The sequence below is a fragment of the Lineus longissimus genome, chromosome 19, assembly GCF_910592395.1.
Source record: "Lineus longissimus chromosome 19, tnLinLong1.2, whole genome shotgun sequence".
Taxonomy (NCBI): Eukaryota; Metazoa; Nemertea; class Pilidiophora; order Heteronemertea; family Lineidae; genus Lineus; species Lineus longissimus.
This window is the reverse complement of record NC_088326.1, coordinates 5,579,425-5,596,113: the sequence shown is the minus strand read 5'-3', so window position 1 is coordinate 5,596,113 and position 16,689 is coordinate 5,579,425. Positions and strand designations below refer to the sequence as shown.

Sequence of the window (16,689 nt, the reverse complement as noted above, 5' to 3'; positions counted from 1 at the left end):
AGCAATCTGATTGGCACTGACGATTTGACACTGGACACTAGTGGTAGAAGCCTTGACAGGGGTTATGATAAGCTTACTTATGATGCCCCTTTTGTCATTTCTGTCATACATGTTGTAGCAATGAAAAAACTGGTGAATGCGCTATACATTTACTTGAAATATGTGGCATCTGATCATTTTATTCCCCGGAGATCCAAGAGCGTTTTCTTCATCAAACCATGATTCAGATTTGATTTACTAGACAGGATGTTGGTATTTGGACATGATATTTCTAATTACTCGTCCTCGTCCTCAAACTTTCTTATATGCTGCCATTCAGAGAAGTATGTCATTTGTGCTTGACTTCCAAAGTTGGCCTGGATACCTTAGGATTTAAAGTATTTACTCTGAGATGTACCGTGGATTTTCTTCATTCTATGCAATGTTGATTGAAATATTTACTACTCTTTGAGTAAACACCAGACGAATACACACTTGGTGCTTCTACTATTGGTAGTATATACTATAAAGTAAAAGTATCATGCTTATTTTGCATGCTGATTGCGCAGTAAATACTATGAATTTCAAGTAACAAGTTTATAAAATAGTGTTTAGGCATGTGACTAAAAAGGGTTCTAGCGGTAAGTTTTTCTCGTCTTAACTAAAATAAAAACAAGCCGCGACAGGCCATAGTTTTAAATGTGTTCATACAATACATTTAATGGTCGTTCAGTAGTTGTATATGGCAAGAATTCACATATATATAACCCAAGGGGGAGGGGGTCATGCTGCTTTCTTCTCAGTAAGGAGCTATTTGATGGGTCGTTTTCCTAATAATATGCATCACTACAGTTGCCTTACGAAATTTTGATTTCCAAGTTGACCGAACCGCGTCCATCCGGATATGCGCCGATACGGAACGCAATTCCTGCATATGGATGGTGTATATATTTTTCAATTAAACTACTTTGGTTCGCTTGTTAATTGTCTTTATCCACAAATAATCATGCGTCGTTGGATAAATAGGAAACATGCATGATATGACACCATCGTTCAGTTTAAATGAGTGTGCCGGGCATCTACTAGAGTGTAATATACACTCCTAAAATGAATTAGTAAACATAACTATTTTATAGTTATCTTTTTCCTCCTGCCTTTATAATATTATAGACTGGCCTACATGTTTGTATATTGATTTATATTACCCTTAAATGGTCATATCGTATTATGTTATGATCAAAATAGTTTATTGTAAATTTTTGGGAATTACCACATCTACTGCCATTTTTGTGCGCGTTTTATTTTCGCGTATTTTGCGAATAACCTAGATAATATGCGAAAAAAAACTTTCGACTGGAAAAACTGCAACGATTACATGTTTCCTTTAGAAATTTTCGCGATTCGCAAAAATAGAACGGCGCGAAAATTAATGGGTTTGAGGTATATATACGAAGAAGGGTCAACAGGTATTAACCTTTTTGTCATCACCAGTACGTCTGCAGGAAACCTCTGATCTGGTGACGAACAATGAACATTCCAGCTCGCGATCGGACTAATCAGGATCGCAGGCGGCTGAAGTTCAAACAAAACTGTCAGATTTTGCTTCCGGTCATGCTTGCGTGTAAATAAGTATCCCTCTGTTACGGCTTGGTTACATTGATTACGTAATTTCAATGCGCATGCGTAATCGGATCAAATCTAGAAATTTGGTCCGACTTCGAACTGCCGACTGAGTTGCTCATTCGAATTCCCCAAAGGAGTGGGCAAGGGGTAAAAATTGTTCTTCGAGATTAAAATCTTTAAAATACGTACTGTTAAAAGTTGTAAACGTGCCTCTCTGCATGATTTGAGTTATATATCAATATTTACGTTGACTTGATAATGATCTCCTGGCGTTACCTCATTCGCTGGCGGGATCTCTGGCCAAATCCTGGACGAAAAAAACAAACCAATATTTTAGAGTGTAGACAAAGTGTCGATCACCTTAACAAGGCGGAACATAATGGTTCACAGTGATCCTGCATTATTTTGTACAGCAGGTGACTTTGAGAGGACGCGTTTGATCGAGTTGACGGTGCTGAACTGTGTTATATTTTGTAATTGTGTTGTGTTGTGTTGTATTGTAAATAAGTTGTTTTTTTGTGCTGTATTTCATGATGATGTCAGTTTTAGGTATTTATGTGACATTATTGTTGAATATTATAAGTCGGGAACATCACCTGTTTCGATGTTACATGGTTGGTGTTGAATTAAATTATCATTATTACATATCCACCATTAACCCCCGCACCATATTTGACAAATAAAATAAAGCAAAATAGCTTACCCGGTACGTAAAAACTGATGTTATGCCTGATGACGTAATATCCTCCGATTTGTTATCATCCTCCCTGCGGCCGGGGGTGATATCATATTCATCGGACCAGAACAATATATATTTCCTTTCACAGAAGGCTGTATTTGAGATAGAAATGTATATTAATAGGGGCTTACTTACAAAAAGGTTGTAGCAATAATATGTCTACCCTTTACCCTGCACGGAACATCCATGCAGAGAATTTAACTTGTAAGTTCAATTTCGCAAAACGTTGTGTTTTTGTGTATTTTCTAGAGGCGGCCGGGCAGGAGTAAAAATGTATTTAACTAATTATGGTTGTCTAGCGTTATTGTAGTACTTTGAATGAGACTGCCTTTCGATCTATTGGCAATAATTAGCTTGTAGCTTGTTATCTATCTGATCATGCCTTGTGTCCGTTTTACAACACTACGTTTTACAAGTAACAGTATGTTGAGTTCTACATTTCATGTAACTTAAATTGAATGCCATTGCGCATTTTTGTTGGCACAGATAACAGCCATGTCATCTAAAAAGGGACTAGGTTGCATTGTATCTGTGAGATTCTTATGAATCTGTCTTTGAAATGTCAATTTATCTGCTAAATAAATGGTACAACTTATTGAATAACTTCTTCCAATTTGTCTACTTTTTAAAGGAGGTCGAACATCTTCAGCGGTATTGGGAATGTCAGAAAGGCTGATCTATCACATGTACCAAAGTACCCTAGTAAATTGTATCAAAGCGCTGCAATGAAACGTCGAAGACATATGTTAGTTCCACTGGACTTGTAATACATCAACTAATAGTGTTTCTTCAACAATTATAATACCGTACCTTTAAGACTTTACTTTTACCTCTCAATTTCCTGCCTGTCTGAGACCAACATACCGACGAAGACAATGTCACTAACTCTAAAAACCCGTCAAACAGTGTCTTCGTCTTCTACTTCTTCTTCTGCGTTCAACCTGAAGGATGTGGACTGGTGTCTGCACTACTGCTACCTGGCACTAGCATTCCGCTGTGTCCATTACTCCTAATCGTTTAAACCCGTAGCACACTAGCCGCCAACTTCGGCGTTCACAGGCGCTTTTTGGCGCAAGAGTCCTGAACGCCTGAAAAATCCCTAGTCTGCTACGAACGGCGTCGGCGAACGCCACTTGCCGCCACTTGCCGCAACTAAACGCCAAATATCTAACATGTTTGATTTTTGACGCGTGTCGCCGCGTTTGAACGCAAGAAGAAGCCAGGTGTGCTACGGATTGCCGCCTGAATTGGCGTCGGCGGCGAGGCTATGGCCAATCAGTATGCGTCTTGATGTCACATGATTTCAAAATGGCAGCCTAAAGTTGCGGAAAGACGCTACTGGACGCCGATTCTGGGTAGGTGTGCTCTGACCGGGATCCACTGGCCGCCAACTTCGGCGTCGAGAGGCGTCAGCTGAACGCTTCTTGTCGCCAAAGTTGGCGGCTAGTGTGCTGCGGGCTTTGGGTGCCCACGTAGGCTGCACTGGCCAAACGGTGTCTAAAAGACGTGTATCATACTGTGTTACAATCTATCAATCAGAAAATCTGACAGACTGTCTTCTGATCTGTTTTAATAGGTTCTGGAGATGCAGTAACATACAGTGGCACGTGTATAATTAAAGTATTAATCAGGCTGAAATTCTGAGTTAAAGAGCTTCTGAGCATCAATAATAGTTTAGCTGTTAACAATTGCATTGGTGATTTGCTTTGAAAAGTATAATGAAATTGGAAACATTGACGAATCCATGGCTGTCTGGTAGGTAGCATGAAGAGCTGTGTGAAGGGCCTCGGGGGTTGTACTGTAGCTACATAAAACACCCAATATTTTCCCCAAGAACAAAACTTCAAGGCTGTTTTTGACACAAACACAATTTATTTACAATAACAGGAACAAGTTAGGTAAACATAAACAGATTATAATTGTCAACACCAGAGCTCATTGAATGCTAGGAACAGTTCGATCCGTCTATAACTGAAAGACACATCCGCCAGTAGAAACACAGTCATGTACATGTAGAGATGACGGCACGAAGAAGAATAGGATGAGTGTAAGTCCGGTACCGGAAGTGAGTGACAAAGAAAAGTCACGGTTTACGAAGGCCTTGAATGACAAACAGAAAGTACACATCAAACAGGAAGTACATATACATGTATCTAACAGGAAGTACGACAACACGTACGAGTACACGTACACGTAAAGTGCTCTTCCTTGCGGCCGCCAGAGACTTGTTTTAAACGACGTTACGATATAGCTGTATCACATGTGCACGAGTCTATGTACGACTGTGCCAATACATAGTTTGAAATATCCCGCGAGACACGTAGCCCGACACACAGTTAGAAAAGCATTCTTTCAATTATATATTTTATTAGGCTTGAAAAGAATTAATCACAAACGTCGAACCTTGGAGTAAATTGTCCAAGAAGGAGAAACAGGAGCAAACGTTATTCTGGTCTGCAAACCACAGAGCTCTGTACACGAATGGCTGAGTATAGAAAACTCTGCCAGAAATGAACCTTTGCGCTTTCATAAGTAAGTAAATGCATAGGCCTAATCTAAACCGTGTTTGTAAACAAGTCTCACTGGCGTCCACAAAGGCTAGCAGCATACAGGCTGTAACAAAATAAACCATCTTGGGTTCTAAATGACCCGCAACCGAACAGAGGTGACAAACACTGATGATAATTTCGAACATCCGTCCTTTAGCTTACAAAAGCACCGTTCTGCCAGCCCTGAAGATGACATCAAATGATCGTCGCTCAGGTAATCTGCTTTCTTTTCCTTGTTTTGATATCTCATAGAGGCGTCAAAGTACTAGAAGGCAGTGTAGCAACCAACTAAAGAATGCTCGTCATGACGTCTCTGAAGACACGTAGAGAAGACATCATCATAACCAAGTTGTTCAGATCATACCTGTCGGGACGATACCGATACGTTATTATTCACAGGGAACAATATCTGCTGCTAGTCTTCTTGTGGACGGAGTGGGGCGCATGGCTCAGTTCTCGGGCCGCTCCTCTTTCTGATACATGTGCTATAGCTACCACTTGGGCATCTTATCAGTGCAGATCCAATGGCAAGACATGGCTTTGCTGACGATAATCAAATATACACAGCAATTCGTCGCATCCGAGATGCTCAGGCAGAGGAAGTGCGGTATGTTTGCACACACGTTGAAATATATGTCTGTGGTCCACAGGACAGGCTCACTGAAAACGTATTCAAAGGAAATCCAGTTAAAACTGATATTTAGCTGTTTGGCACGCAGCAACGTCTATTGGCGTTGTGCATCGAATCAATCTCTGTAGCTGGGGTGACAGATAGTGTTGCCAGTGGTCGAGTATGAAACCTGGGAGTTATTTTTGACTCGACACTCTCAATGATGGCTCATGTCAATTCAGTTGTTTGTTCAGGAAACTTTCCATTTGCGCAACATCGCAAATGCACGAAACTGCCTCGCGAAGGATGCCATCAGAACACTCGACCAAGCGTTAGTCTTATCAAGGCTAGACTATTGCAATGCTATGCTGTTTAACATCAACGAGGAACTCTTGCACAAGCTACAAGGGGTCCGAAACAGTGCCGCCGAATGGTAATGCGAGTACGAAGACGCGCTCACATTACGCCAATACTAAAGGAGCTTCACTGGCTACCTATTCGAGCACGAATATAGTTTAAATTCTAACACTCGTCCACAAATGTATCAATGGCAGTGCGCCAGTATACTTCACAGAACTGCTAAAACTGTATTCACCAGCCAGGCCCCTGAAATCAGAAGCACAGGCTCTCCTCGTTGAACCACGGTTCAACACTATTAAGTTTGGAGGCCGAGCTTTCTCCAGAAGATCCCCTAGGATATGGAATAGCCTAAGCAGTAAAAACAGAAACAATACTTGCGATGCATTCAGGAGACAGATAAAAACTGAACTTTACAGACAGAACTACTACATATGAGAGGGCGCACTTGAACAGGACTCTTTTCTGGAAAGTTTGCGCCATAAATGACAATTTCATTTTATTAGTATTAACCAAACATCTGACAGGCCATCTCGAAATTTCAAAATATGGCATGACATAAGATCCTTAGCACAGAGTCACTGCAGTATACCAACATCGATAGATATAACACTTAACAATTGGTCAGGCCCACATGACGTGATACTAGTAACGTCCTGGAGTCATTACTAATAGGAGCAGAAAATATCACATTCTATCACTGACACTACACGGACCTTGTCAAGGAGAAGACCTATTAAACCGTCAGTCAGGTACTCTGGTGTCACAATATGTCCACTAGACGTACAAGGCAGACGACAGGACAGTGATACATCGTATGAATGAAACTCGGGCCTGGCCCTCTCCTGTCACAGCATGTCCTCTAGATGCATGTGTGGGATTGGTGCCACAATTTTATTAGGCAGTGTCACATGCTGACCGCCTCGTGTCACAATCAACTCTCGAGACCTACAGGCTATCGGTGAGACCGCCGTACACCACATCTGCATTGTAAACCTTTCAACATGTCAGTGTAACAAAGAACTCAAAAAGACTAAGAACGTGGATCTTCAGAAATTAAGAAAACTCAAGTTTTTTTCAAAAAGGTGGGTAAAAGTTTCCTGAACTCAGATACTGTTATTGATTCAAAGTAAATATATTACCAAGACGAACAAAATGATACCTGATTAAGCTCTGAACTCCTAACAGAGCATTTGAGAGACAACATTGATTATTTAATTTCCCGTGCTATATGACGTGATGGGCATTCTTTGTCTTGTAGGGGTTTTAGAACATTCCCTTAATATTATCAGTGCAGTGCCCTAGTAAGCGCGCAGCGCCTTTAGGTTGGGGGGGGAAAACCCCCCAAACCCCCTGGTTGGGAATTTTTTGTTTTGATAGACAGTTTTCTCCTTGTATCGCTTTAGCAGTAACTCAACTCCATCATCATTAATAGCCGGAAAAGAAAGCCCCCCCCCCCCAACCCCCGTCCTTCTGACATGTTTTAGCTAGTGCATTGGGGGAATGCCCCTCAACCCCCCTATTGGCCTCTCAATAAGTCCTTCTGAGCTGCTTACCCCGGGGCGCTTGAGTGGAACCTCCAAACCTTCATGATGGTGCAGTCCTTTGACACGTTTAACCCAGAGCGAGGAAGAGGTACTCCTTTGATGGTACCCTTACTGCAACCCTCAACCATCATTACCCTTCCTTTTCACTGGCATGATATTGGCAAGACTACCAAGAGGTCGTACTGGTGGCTTCCTTGAGACAATTGCTTGTGGTCGGACCTGGGCAACCGATTCAAGGGGTCAGGGATCAGGTTTTTCCCCCACCAACATGTTGCCGAATGGTTGATGCATAAAAAATTGGTTGGAAAGGGTTTTTGCAGGCCAAGAGACTGGAAGACACTTGACTCTTGAGGAACACCAGACTGATGAACAAAGAATCTGAGGAACATAGAACCCTCTTCATACCTGGGAGCATAAAAAGCCTGCTAGTGAATATTGATTATTCGGTAGAAAAACCAGAAGATCTGCAAAACCAATAGTACCCCATAAAAACATACATTCCTCCTTAAGGGGTCTTCGGATCCCACCACGGCCCATGTGGAATTCGTTCAAAAGGTTTATTGAAATCTCAACAAAAATTGTTTTTTCTCGAAACGCCTGCCCGGTTTTTGCTTGATTATTCGGGATTATATCCATTTTAAGCGTCTTTTGGATATTATTACTAAAGTCTCAAAAATCAAAACACTATATGTCGGGGGGAAACCCCCCCCCGAACCCCCCAGAAATTGAAGTTTGATTAAAAAACAGTGAGAATAATCGTGTGGTTCTCTCTCGGAGCTCAGAATAGTCGAGTTGCTTCATTCGCGCGTTTATCTCTTCTGGCGGCCATTTTAAGTCAAATTTAAGCCATATTTGAAACGAATCCATGGACTTGAGAAACATTGTTTACATTGGATACGTCGTATATGCACGTTAACCATAGTAGCGCTTCGCAGAAAAGCATTCGGCTTTTCTGCTGCGCGCTTATTAGCCTAACAATCGCTACTAAAGGAGTTAAACTATTCGAGGCATGTATTTTGTGACTAAAATCACGCAACAACCATTGGAGATTTTCTTTTTTATTTCGATAACAAATTAACATCTATAGTTTTCTTCTACGAAACTAGGTTTTTATTAAAGAAGCATAGTTTACTTTTTTTAAACGTAGTTTTCTTGCAAAAAAACTTGGTTTTTGATCAAGAAAACTGGGTTTTATAAGAAACCTAATATGCTTCTTCCATAAAAGCCTAATTTCGTGGAATAAAACATGGTTTTCTTCCATTAAACTACGTTTTTAAAGGAAACCAGGTTTTCTTACTGAAAACTAGGTTTCCTTAATTATTGGACACACGTCTTGCCATAGGCGCTCGAATGTGAAGTCGCCCCGAGCAGGATATCTTATCAGATCAGGACATGATTGGTGCTATGACTGGTTACTCCACACAGTTTATGTCTCTCTATCAGCACAGGACGGAGGCTGTGGCGGCTCCTACAGGGAGGCTTGTATCAGAATGTTCAATTCAATCGTCTGATACCAGATGCAGGCCAAGGTGATGACGACAGGAATGGTGCTATAATCACAGAGCCAAAGAAGATAGAGGGAGCTGTCATCATCTAGTTAGAATAGATTGTTACAGGTTTGTACTTCGACCTGAAACTCGTTGAAAGCTTCAAAACTGAATTTCCTATGCGTTTTCAAACCAAGAACAAATCGACAATTTTATTTTCATTTCTTTCAGAATCTCTGCTTGAACTCAATGCAGAGAAAAGTCGAAGCTGCACGTGTGTTTACTGAAGCAGAGGCTGAAAGTGCCATGTCTTGGGTGATAGACGCAATACACCAGCTGGTGTCATATAGTTGACGGAGTATGCTGCTCCTGTATGCTTCAGGTAATTTTTCAGGTCATAGTAGGCCTACTAGCAGCCGGGCTTGATTGAGCAACCATCTAAGTCATACTTTCTCAGAAATAACTTCTTGTTTTCGAAATGTGTGACCAGTAAAATGCTGCAAACGCCAGTCTTAGATTTAACAGGGTAAAATTTTCATAAAAATGAAAAAGACTTTCTGATTTCAGGTTTTATTCTCAGTTACCAGCCCAGCTGTTATGGACGAATGACATACGAGTCACACCCAGTGAGCAGATGGTGAGGTGCAAGATTCGACCTTGTCAAGAATTTGGTTTCAAAATGATTATATGAAGAGCTGCAATATAAAATTTGTGTTTCCCGAACTTTTACCTAAATGTTACAAACATACATTACGTTGGGGGTGTCCAACATTCAATTTACGTTGGGCGGATTTAAATGTTATGTTAGAGCGACCAAGCTACAATGTACCCAATCGTGAAATTTGTTTTTTCAATGTAAAAAAAAGTTTTCCAAAAGTGGGTACACACCTGATAAAAATGTGTTTTTGACCACAAATCTTCTATTTTTGGCGAAATTTTTTTTGAAAAATTTTGGAAAAACATTGTTTCTTAAATTTTCTTGAAATAATATTTTTTGGGAATTTTTTAAAAACAAATGCAGTTTTGAGAGAACAAGTTATCATTTTATTAAGTTAGCACATTGCCCATTTGCTCAGAGTTTTTAGATTTTCGTTGATCCATCTGGGTGCTGTACATGCTGTACAAATCTTCATAAAAATACGTCTTTGGTGACGTCACAAAATATGCCTCTGGTTTTGTTACTTGCAGGTCCACTGGAAGAAATTACGTTGGTTGGAGACTTTTTTCAACAGTGATGTCTTTAGTCGCCATGGAGAGATGAGGAGTCGCGTAAAGAGGTGATATTAGAATTTGGTAACCTTGGTTACCTGCCTTGAAATGATTATTATGCCCTGGTTGTCTTATCAGTGCTAGTCATCCATTCAGTAGAAATGCTCTAAACTTTGAGCTTTAAGGCCCTTCCTTTGACAGTACGCATTATCTTTTTCAGTATATTTGGCAATCCAGGTAAACGCCTATGGCAAGCCGTTCGTCCAATAATTAAGAAAACCTAGTTTTTTTGAAAAAAACATGGTTTTCTTCTTAAAAAACCTAGTTTCATGGAAGAAAACCTAGTTTTTTTCAATGAAACTATATTTTTTTCAAGAAAACATGGTTTTCTTGAAGAAAACTATGTTTTATTGAAGAAAACCAGGTTTTCTTCCATGAAACTAGGTTTTTTAAAAAATAACTTATTCTTTTTGCATAAAGTGTAGGTTCCATGATTTCTCTTCAAAACCAAGTTTCGAAAAAAGAAAAAACTATGTTTTTATCCAGCCATTTGACTAATAATTAAAACGACCATGTTTTTATCATAAAAACCTGGTTTTCTTCCAAAAGAACCTAGTTTCGTTGAAGAAAACAAAGAAAACCATGTTTTTTAACAAGAAAACGTAGTTTCGAAAGAAGAAAACCTGGATTCGAAACAACCCAGTCTTTTTACCCCGTCCCCTCATCACGCGCGTGACCTTTGGGGCGAGATTGGCGATCCACCGTAGTTTACCCGGGTTGTGCGGCCTTTGGTACGTCTGTTCCTTTCCTTCATCGACGAGCTCACTGCGCATGCAGAGTAAGCGTAAATCCGTAGCCCGGGTTGCTAACCCGGGTAAGCAAAATCCAACCTCTCCCCTGCCATGCTCAGGCCAAACAGGGACGAGGTAAAAAGACTAGGTTATGAAAAATAACCTGGTCTTTTTCATTAAAAACTTGGTTTTGAAAAAGAATTGCATATAACGTAGTTTTCTTCAAGAAAACCATGTTTTCTTCCATGAAACTAGGTTTTCTTCGAAGAAGCATAGGTTGATTTAAAAAACCAAGTTATCTTGTTAAAAAAACAGGTTTTTTAAAAGAAAACTAGGTTTTTTTAAATCAACCTATGCTTCTTCGAAGAGAACCTAGTTTCGTGAAAGAAAACATGGTTTTCTTGAAGAAAACTATGTTTTTTAAGAAGAAAACCAGGTTTTCTTCAATAAAACTAGGTTTTCTTAATTATTGGACGAACGGCTTGCCATAAACGCCCAACAAGAATTAGGACCAGTAACCCTATTCAAACATTTGCCTGTTACAGTATCATGCGGGAAGGGTAAGTATTATTAGCAAGTGCTTTATCAAACCCAGGTTGACGAGATGTAGCCTCTGTCATTTCCAAATATTTTATTGGTGAATGTATAATTATACGTTGTGTTCTTCCTAACGAATTGTTCCTTGATCGATTGCAGTAAGATTATGCCTCAATTGTGACAGCGATGTCTGACATACATCTTCAAGACACTGACGTAAGTCGTAAAGTTATAGGTCGAATTTGTATGTTGCGCTTTTCCGTCCTCTCCCAAAGTGTACACAGTGAGAAGACAGTTGTAAAATGTTGTTGGTGTTATCTTTCCAGAACTTGCTGAACATGCAAGAAAGGTTTAGACTAGCGGTTTGTCAGCGACCCAACTTCATCAGTGAGTTTGCAGAGGAACTATATGAGAAACTAGATCATGTTCCAGATCTCTCTGGCCGGTTCGTGCCGTCACATTTCTCAGGTAAGGATATGTCGTGCGGCTGAAGGACTGATTGACAGGTGATCATGTGAACAGTGTCCCTTTATAATGGAGACCAGATTTAATGTGAAGCTGTAGCTTCCTGTCTTTTAGAGGGGGGGGGGGGAGTCTCTTCAGCCTGGTTTAGCTCAAGCTCCCATTTTAATACACTATTATTTAGACAGGTTTTTAGTGATGCAGTGATGACGTGTATGTAGAAAAGACCTATACATTGGTACATGACGAATGGCAGCATTTATAAAAAATAGCTGATCACTAAATGTACAAAAGAAGAGTAGTACAAACTCAAACTTTTGCCTGTCGATTTCCAATAATCAATTAAGATCAATACACCACGGCATTGATTACCGGTTGAATGAGCCAACGACACATAATGGCCTTGATTATCGATAAGCATCAAAGGGTGTCTGTGGCTGTCAATTGTTGTGGTCTTGTTTCATCCTCTGACACGGGAAAAATAACCACGATTGAGTTCCTGCATGTCCTATTTAGTAAGAGGGACAGTGCTCATTGAAGAAATCGCACGTCGACAAAGAGTTTTCTAGTGATCTATTTTCAAGTCCAGGAAGCCCATTTTTCATGCTTCCAAGCCGCCCCTAAATGTACTTTTTTGTGTTTACGACCAATCGAAATCGCCAATGGCAGATTCTGGTACTCATTTATCATGTTTATGTAGACTGGAACAGAGATTAGGCGTAAGTTAGATCCCACATTTGTATCAAAAGTGTGAGTTGATAGGATGTGACGCTTGGACTTTCTTGTGGTTGCACAGCGTTTATCATAAGTTTGTCCTGGTGCATCACCGCTTACCAAAAACAACATGAACATCATGTCAAAGGCAAGCTCAACATTGACGTTATAAATTCTGTTGGTATTCAAACTACGTCAAAAATGTGTTATGTTAATGTTGCACTTAGTCATTCCTTGGTTTTGTTAGAACAAAACACATCATTGATCACTGATTCTCTCAGCGGATCCGATGTTGTCGTTGTTCTGAATGAGTGTCTAATTTACATCCTCAACACATTTTCATTGAGCTACCACAGCTGTGAACATCTGCGCATTCAGTACTGGAATCAATCAGCTAACAGAACCAGCATTCGCAACCATGGAATGGAAGATTGCAGTGGATAAAGCAGTACGATGAAGTTTCTCTGTTGACAATAACGATTAATATGAATTACGATATGAGTTTTAAATTACTGCTCCTGTTCAGGCACACTGGAGTGGAAAACTTTCGAGGACAATACACACATTGCTCATCTTGTTGGAAGAACACAAACGAAGGGACCGAGCAGGCTTTTCAAATTATTTCTGGTATTAGCAGGAATGAAAATGACTGGAATCACGCCATCTGTATATTTTGAAAGTGTTGCGTTCAACTGGGCCTTATCATTGCCAGACTTTTCTGATCAGCACACTACGTCAATCCTAGCATGTGCTGTCCTGTGCAGTCAACTAATCTGTTCGACAGTCAATATGCTGGAAGATGAGAAACGTGTTTGTCAGCTGAGTAAGAAGAAGGGAAAGTGTATGGAGAGGGATGAGGCGTTTAGACATGCAAGCGCCCGCATGTACCAGAAAAAGGTATATGCTTAGTTTCATCAAAACACACATCATATATAAAGGTTTGACATCGATCAGATGGGATGAAGTGTGCTTTGTATAGTATAACCGAGACAAGGAGCGATACATTTCTGGCCCTGGTTCTTCAAAACAAGTTTTGTCACGAATGTTGTCGTTGACCTCACTTGTTACCATCGATTGAAAGCTTAAAACTATTATAGGATATTAGAAACGTCATGTTCATCAACGACAAGACGGTACCATTCAAACCACCGCTTATTGTACAAAGAAATCGCGGCGCTTGGTATTTCGACAAAAAATCAGGCAGAATAATACTTATCACATACCCAAAAACAAACCCATTTTACAGTCTAATGGTCTATAAACTCGGTAACGGTTCATATGATATTCAGTACAAGAGCACATTCTACCAGAAGCTTCAACATTACCATACTGAAGGAAACTATCATCAGTATATAACTTTATCTTTATTAAATCCAAAAACAAAAAGATCCATTATCTATTTCTATGATATCGTCAAGGGTATTTGTGCAGGAGTATTCACCATTCCAAAGAATGACGCTTGCAACCGGTTTGGAATTGCACATCCAGTTATTGGGTTTCAAGAAAAAGTACTAATAGTTTGTAAACAACGTGCTCACCTAAAAGCCACATTATATGACTCAGTCGAGTGCAACCAAACTGGTAGCTTTCAGCTTCTCTTAAGAAACGGGTCGACAGTTGATTTGAAAACGATGCCTTTTGTTGTCAATGGCAACATCTACAAGATAGGCGTTCTTCGCGCATATTATATTGTTTCTTACCGGAAAAGAAATATGTATGATCCTGTGTATTACTTGATCAAGAACATGAAACAACTTGACCCTGGCACCGAAAATATAGAATTGCATTTTAACCCATGGTCAGGAAGTCTAATACTACTCGGAGTACCTGGACCGAGTGCCATTGGATTCAATGAAGTGTACAAACCGAAGCATGGGCTTATTAACGACGGTTATGACGGACGTGGTAAAATGGCATTTAGAGAATTCAAAACAAGTTTTTCTCATCGCCAGAAGTCCGACCGCCTCACAGCAAATTTCATGTTTAACCCATCTGACGGGTCATTGTTGCATCTATTACGAGTTCCAACCAAAGCGGCTAAAATGAACGAATATCTCACTTCTGTTGTGGTGTACAAGTTAAAAATAACTTCATAAATCATATAACGAGGTCCTGTAGTTGGATCAGGAATTGATACCAAACTGAAGGTATTGGTTGTCTCACAAAACACCGTTAGGGTGGTGGAGCTAAAACGAAGATTTAAACGGGGGCAGCAGCCAAGGTTTTGTCAAAATGAGAGCTCCATCTGAGCGGCATTACGTGAGACAACCTTACCAATATCGATCGTGATACCGATATTTAGGTATCAATTTCTGTTCTAAAACCTCTAATGAAACTGAACTGAAATGCTTTTGGCTGCTTAAATATGTTTCACCAACCAAAGCGGTTATGGTTACCTAACCAGAGCAGCTGTTGCCAGAACGAGGGACAATGCTTCATACACTGTAAGCAGTTTCACACGGTAGCCATGTTTCAGAGTAGGTAGCCTGCTTGACCCGCTGCAGTTACGCATTATCCGCGACAACTTACTACTTATGTTTTCATTAGCTTCAATTTTCACTCTCAGGAGAGCCTTGTTTTGAAGTACAACTTGGGTAGAAAATTCAAATTCATTCCACCAATCATAATAGATAGAAAGGAGCTTCATGTTAGTTTCAGTATCAACCACGTATTCGTTAGTTATCGTGAAGATCCTGTGCCTTGGGTACGACTTCTTTTCTTTATTGCAAACCAGAGCGATAAAACGTACAGATTATTGCATAACTGCTCCTACTTTACCACAAACCATGTTGTCATTGAAACGTTCATAAATGTTCATTATATATTTTGGATTCCACATTTGATCAAACATAAAACAGTCAGCGTAATGAAGTTATATAATATTTTAGCCTGCAATATCACTGGTCGTCTGATAATTCCCACCACAGAGAAATGCATTCCTGGTTTAAAGAAGGCATCAGATATTTCAGCAATTTTCATGCCCTCTCAAATCAGTACTCTGATAGCCTTTTTTTGTGAAGTAAAGAGTTCACGCACTTTTTCTTTGACCATGTACAAAATCATTACAGGGTATAAAGGAAGTGAAATGATATTGACACTTTCGCTAATTAACGCTTGTAATTTAGTCCAACAATGGAAAGGGTTCGTTGACCTTTCCTTTCAATTTGCTCTTGAATTGGACGCTTCCCTGCTTTTTGTGGAATCAGGTCAACCTCTTGAAATGTTTATACTTCGCGACATCCATGGTATGATGGTGAGACAACCCTGGACCCTGTCAATTACAGGCCGAATTCTAAAGAAAGTGGTAACAAATGAGTTATTGGGAATAGTAGTTTATTCTTTAGATTCATCTAGATCTCTTATTTGTGGATTCCAAGTAAACTGCCATTCAAGTAAACCATTAAGTCCGAACATCAACAATGAACCTGCCCAAAAAATATGTCTAATGAGTAGGTTGCCTGTGAGAGATTTTGGCATGCTGCAAATTGACAACAACTTGAATTTGTTAAAGATATTAAGAACTTCACATCATGATAAACATCACCAGCAACATGTCGCTGTTATCCAGTACCGCAGAATTATCTGAATGGCTTAATTAAGCTCAGAAAGTTATTTTCTCAGCTCGAGCACGGAACCTAGATGATTGTATAATTATAGTGTCCGTGCCTACTAAATACTAACTCATAGACATAACAAAGTTTCGTCATTCATCGTTGTTATTTCCGATGCACTTATTCATTCATGAGAAATGACTGTAAGTGTATTGATTTATTGGATTAGAGCACAAAGTGTCATCGATGCCGTCAACCTCACAGCAAGACCTAGGTCAACCTGACTGGTTAGAGTGACACTCGTGAGTATGATATGGGTACTCGTGAGGATGATTAAGGGTACTCGTGATGATGATAAGGGTATTCGTGAGTATGATAGGACACTTGTGAGGATGATAGGACACTCGTGAGGATGATAGGGGTACTCGTGAGGGTGATATGACACTCGTGAGGATGATAAGGGTGTACTCGCGAGGTGATATGACACTCTTGAGGATGATAGGACACTCGTGAGGATGATAGGACACTTGTGAC

The 16,689-nt window shown here is 40.0% G+C and overlaps 1 protein-coding gene across 2 annotated transcripts; it reads left to right on the top strand.

Annotated features, from left to right (window-relative positions):
• The first annotated feature begins 12,414 nt into the window (after nucleotides 1-12,414).
• On the top strand, nucleotides 12,415-16,689 carry LOC135502970 (uncharacterized). Of its 2 annotated transcripts, none has more exons than XM_064796201.1 (3): nucleotides 12,415-12,609; nucleotides 12,961-13,501; nucleotides 13,702-16,689. In XM_064796201.1, exons 2-3 carry the CDS (start codon nucleotides 13,244-13,246, stop codon nucleotides 14,698-14,700), a joined length of 1,257 nt encoding a protein of 418 aa, XP_064652271.1. In that variant the 5' UTR covers nucleotides 12,415-12,609; nucleotides 12,961-13,243; the 3' UTR covers nucleotides 14,701-16,689. The 2 variants fall into 2 exon arrangements, with proteins under 2 accessions (XP_064652271.1, XP_064652272.1); XM_064796202.1 differs by having other exon boundaries at nucleotides 12,952-13,501.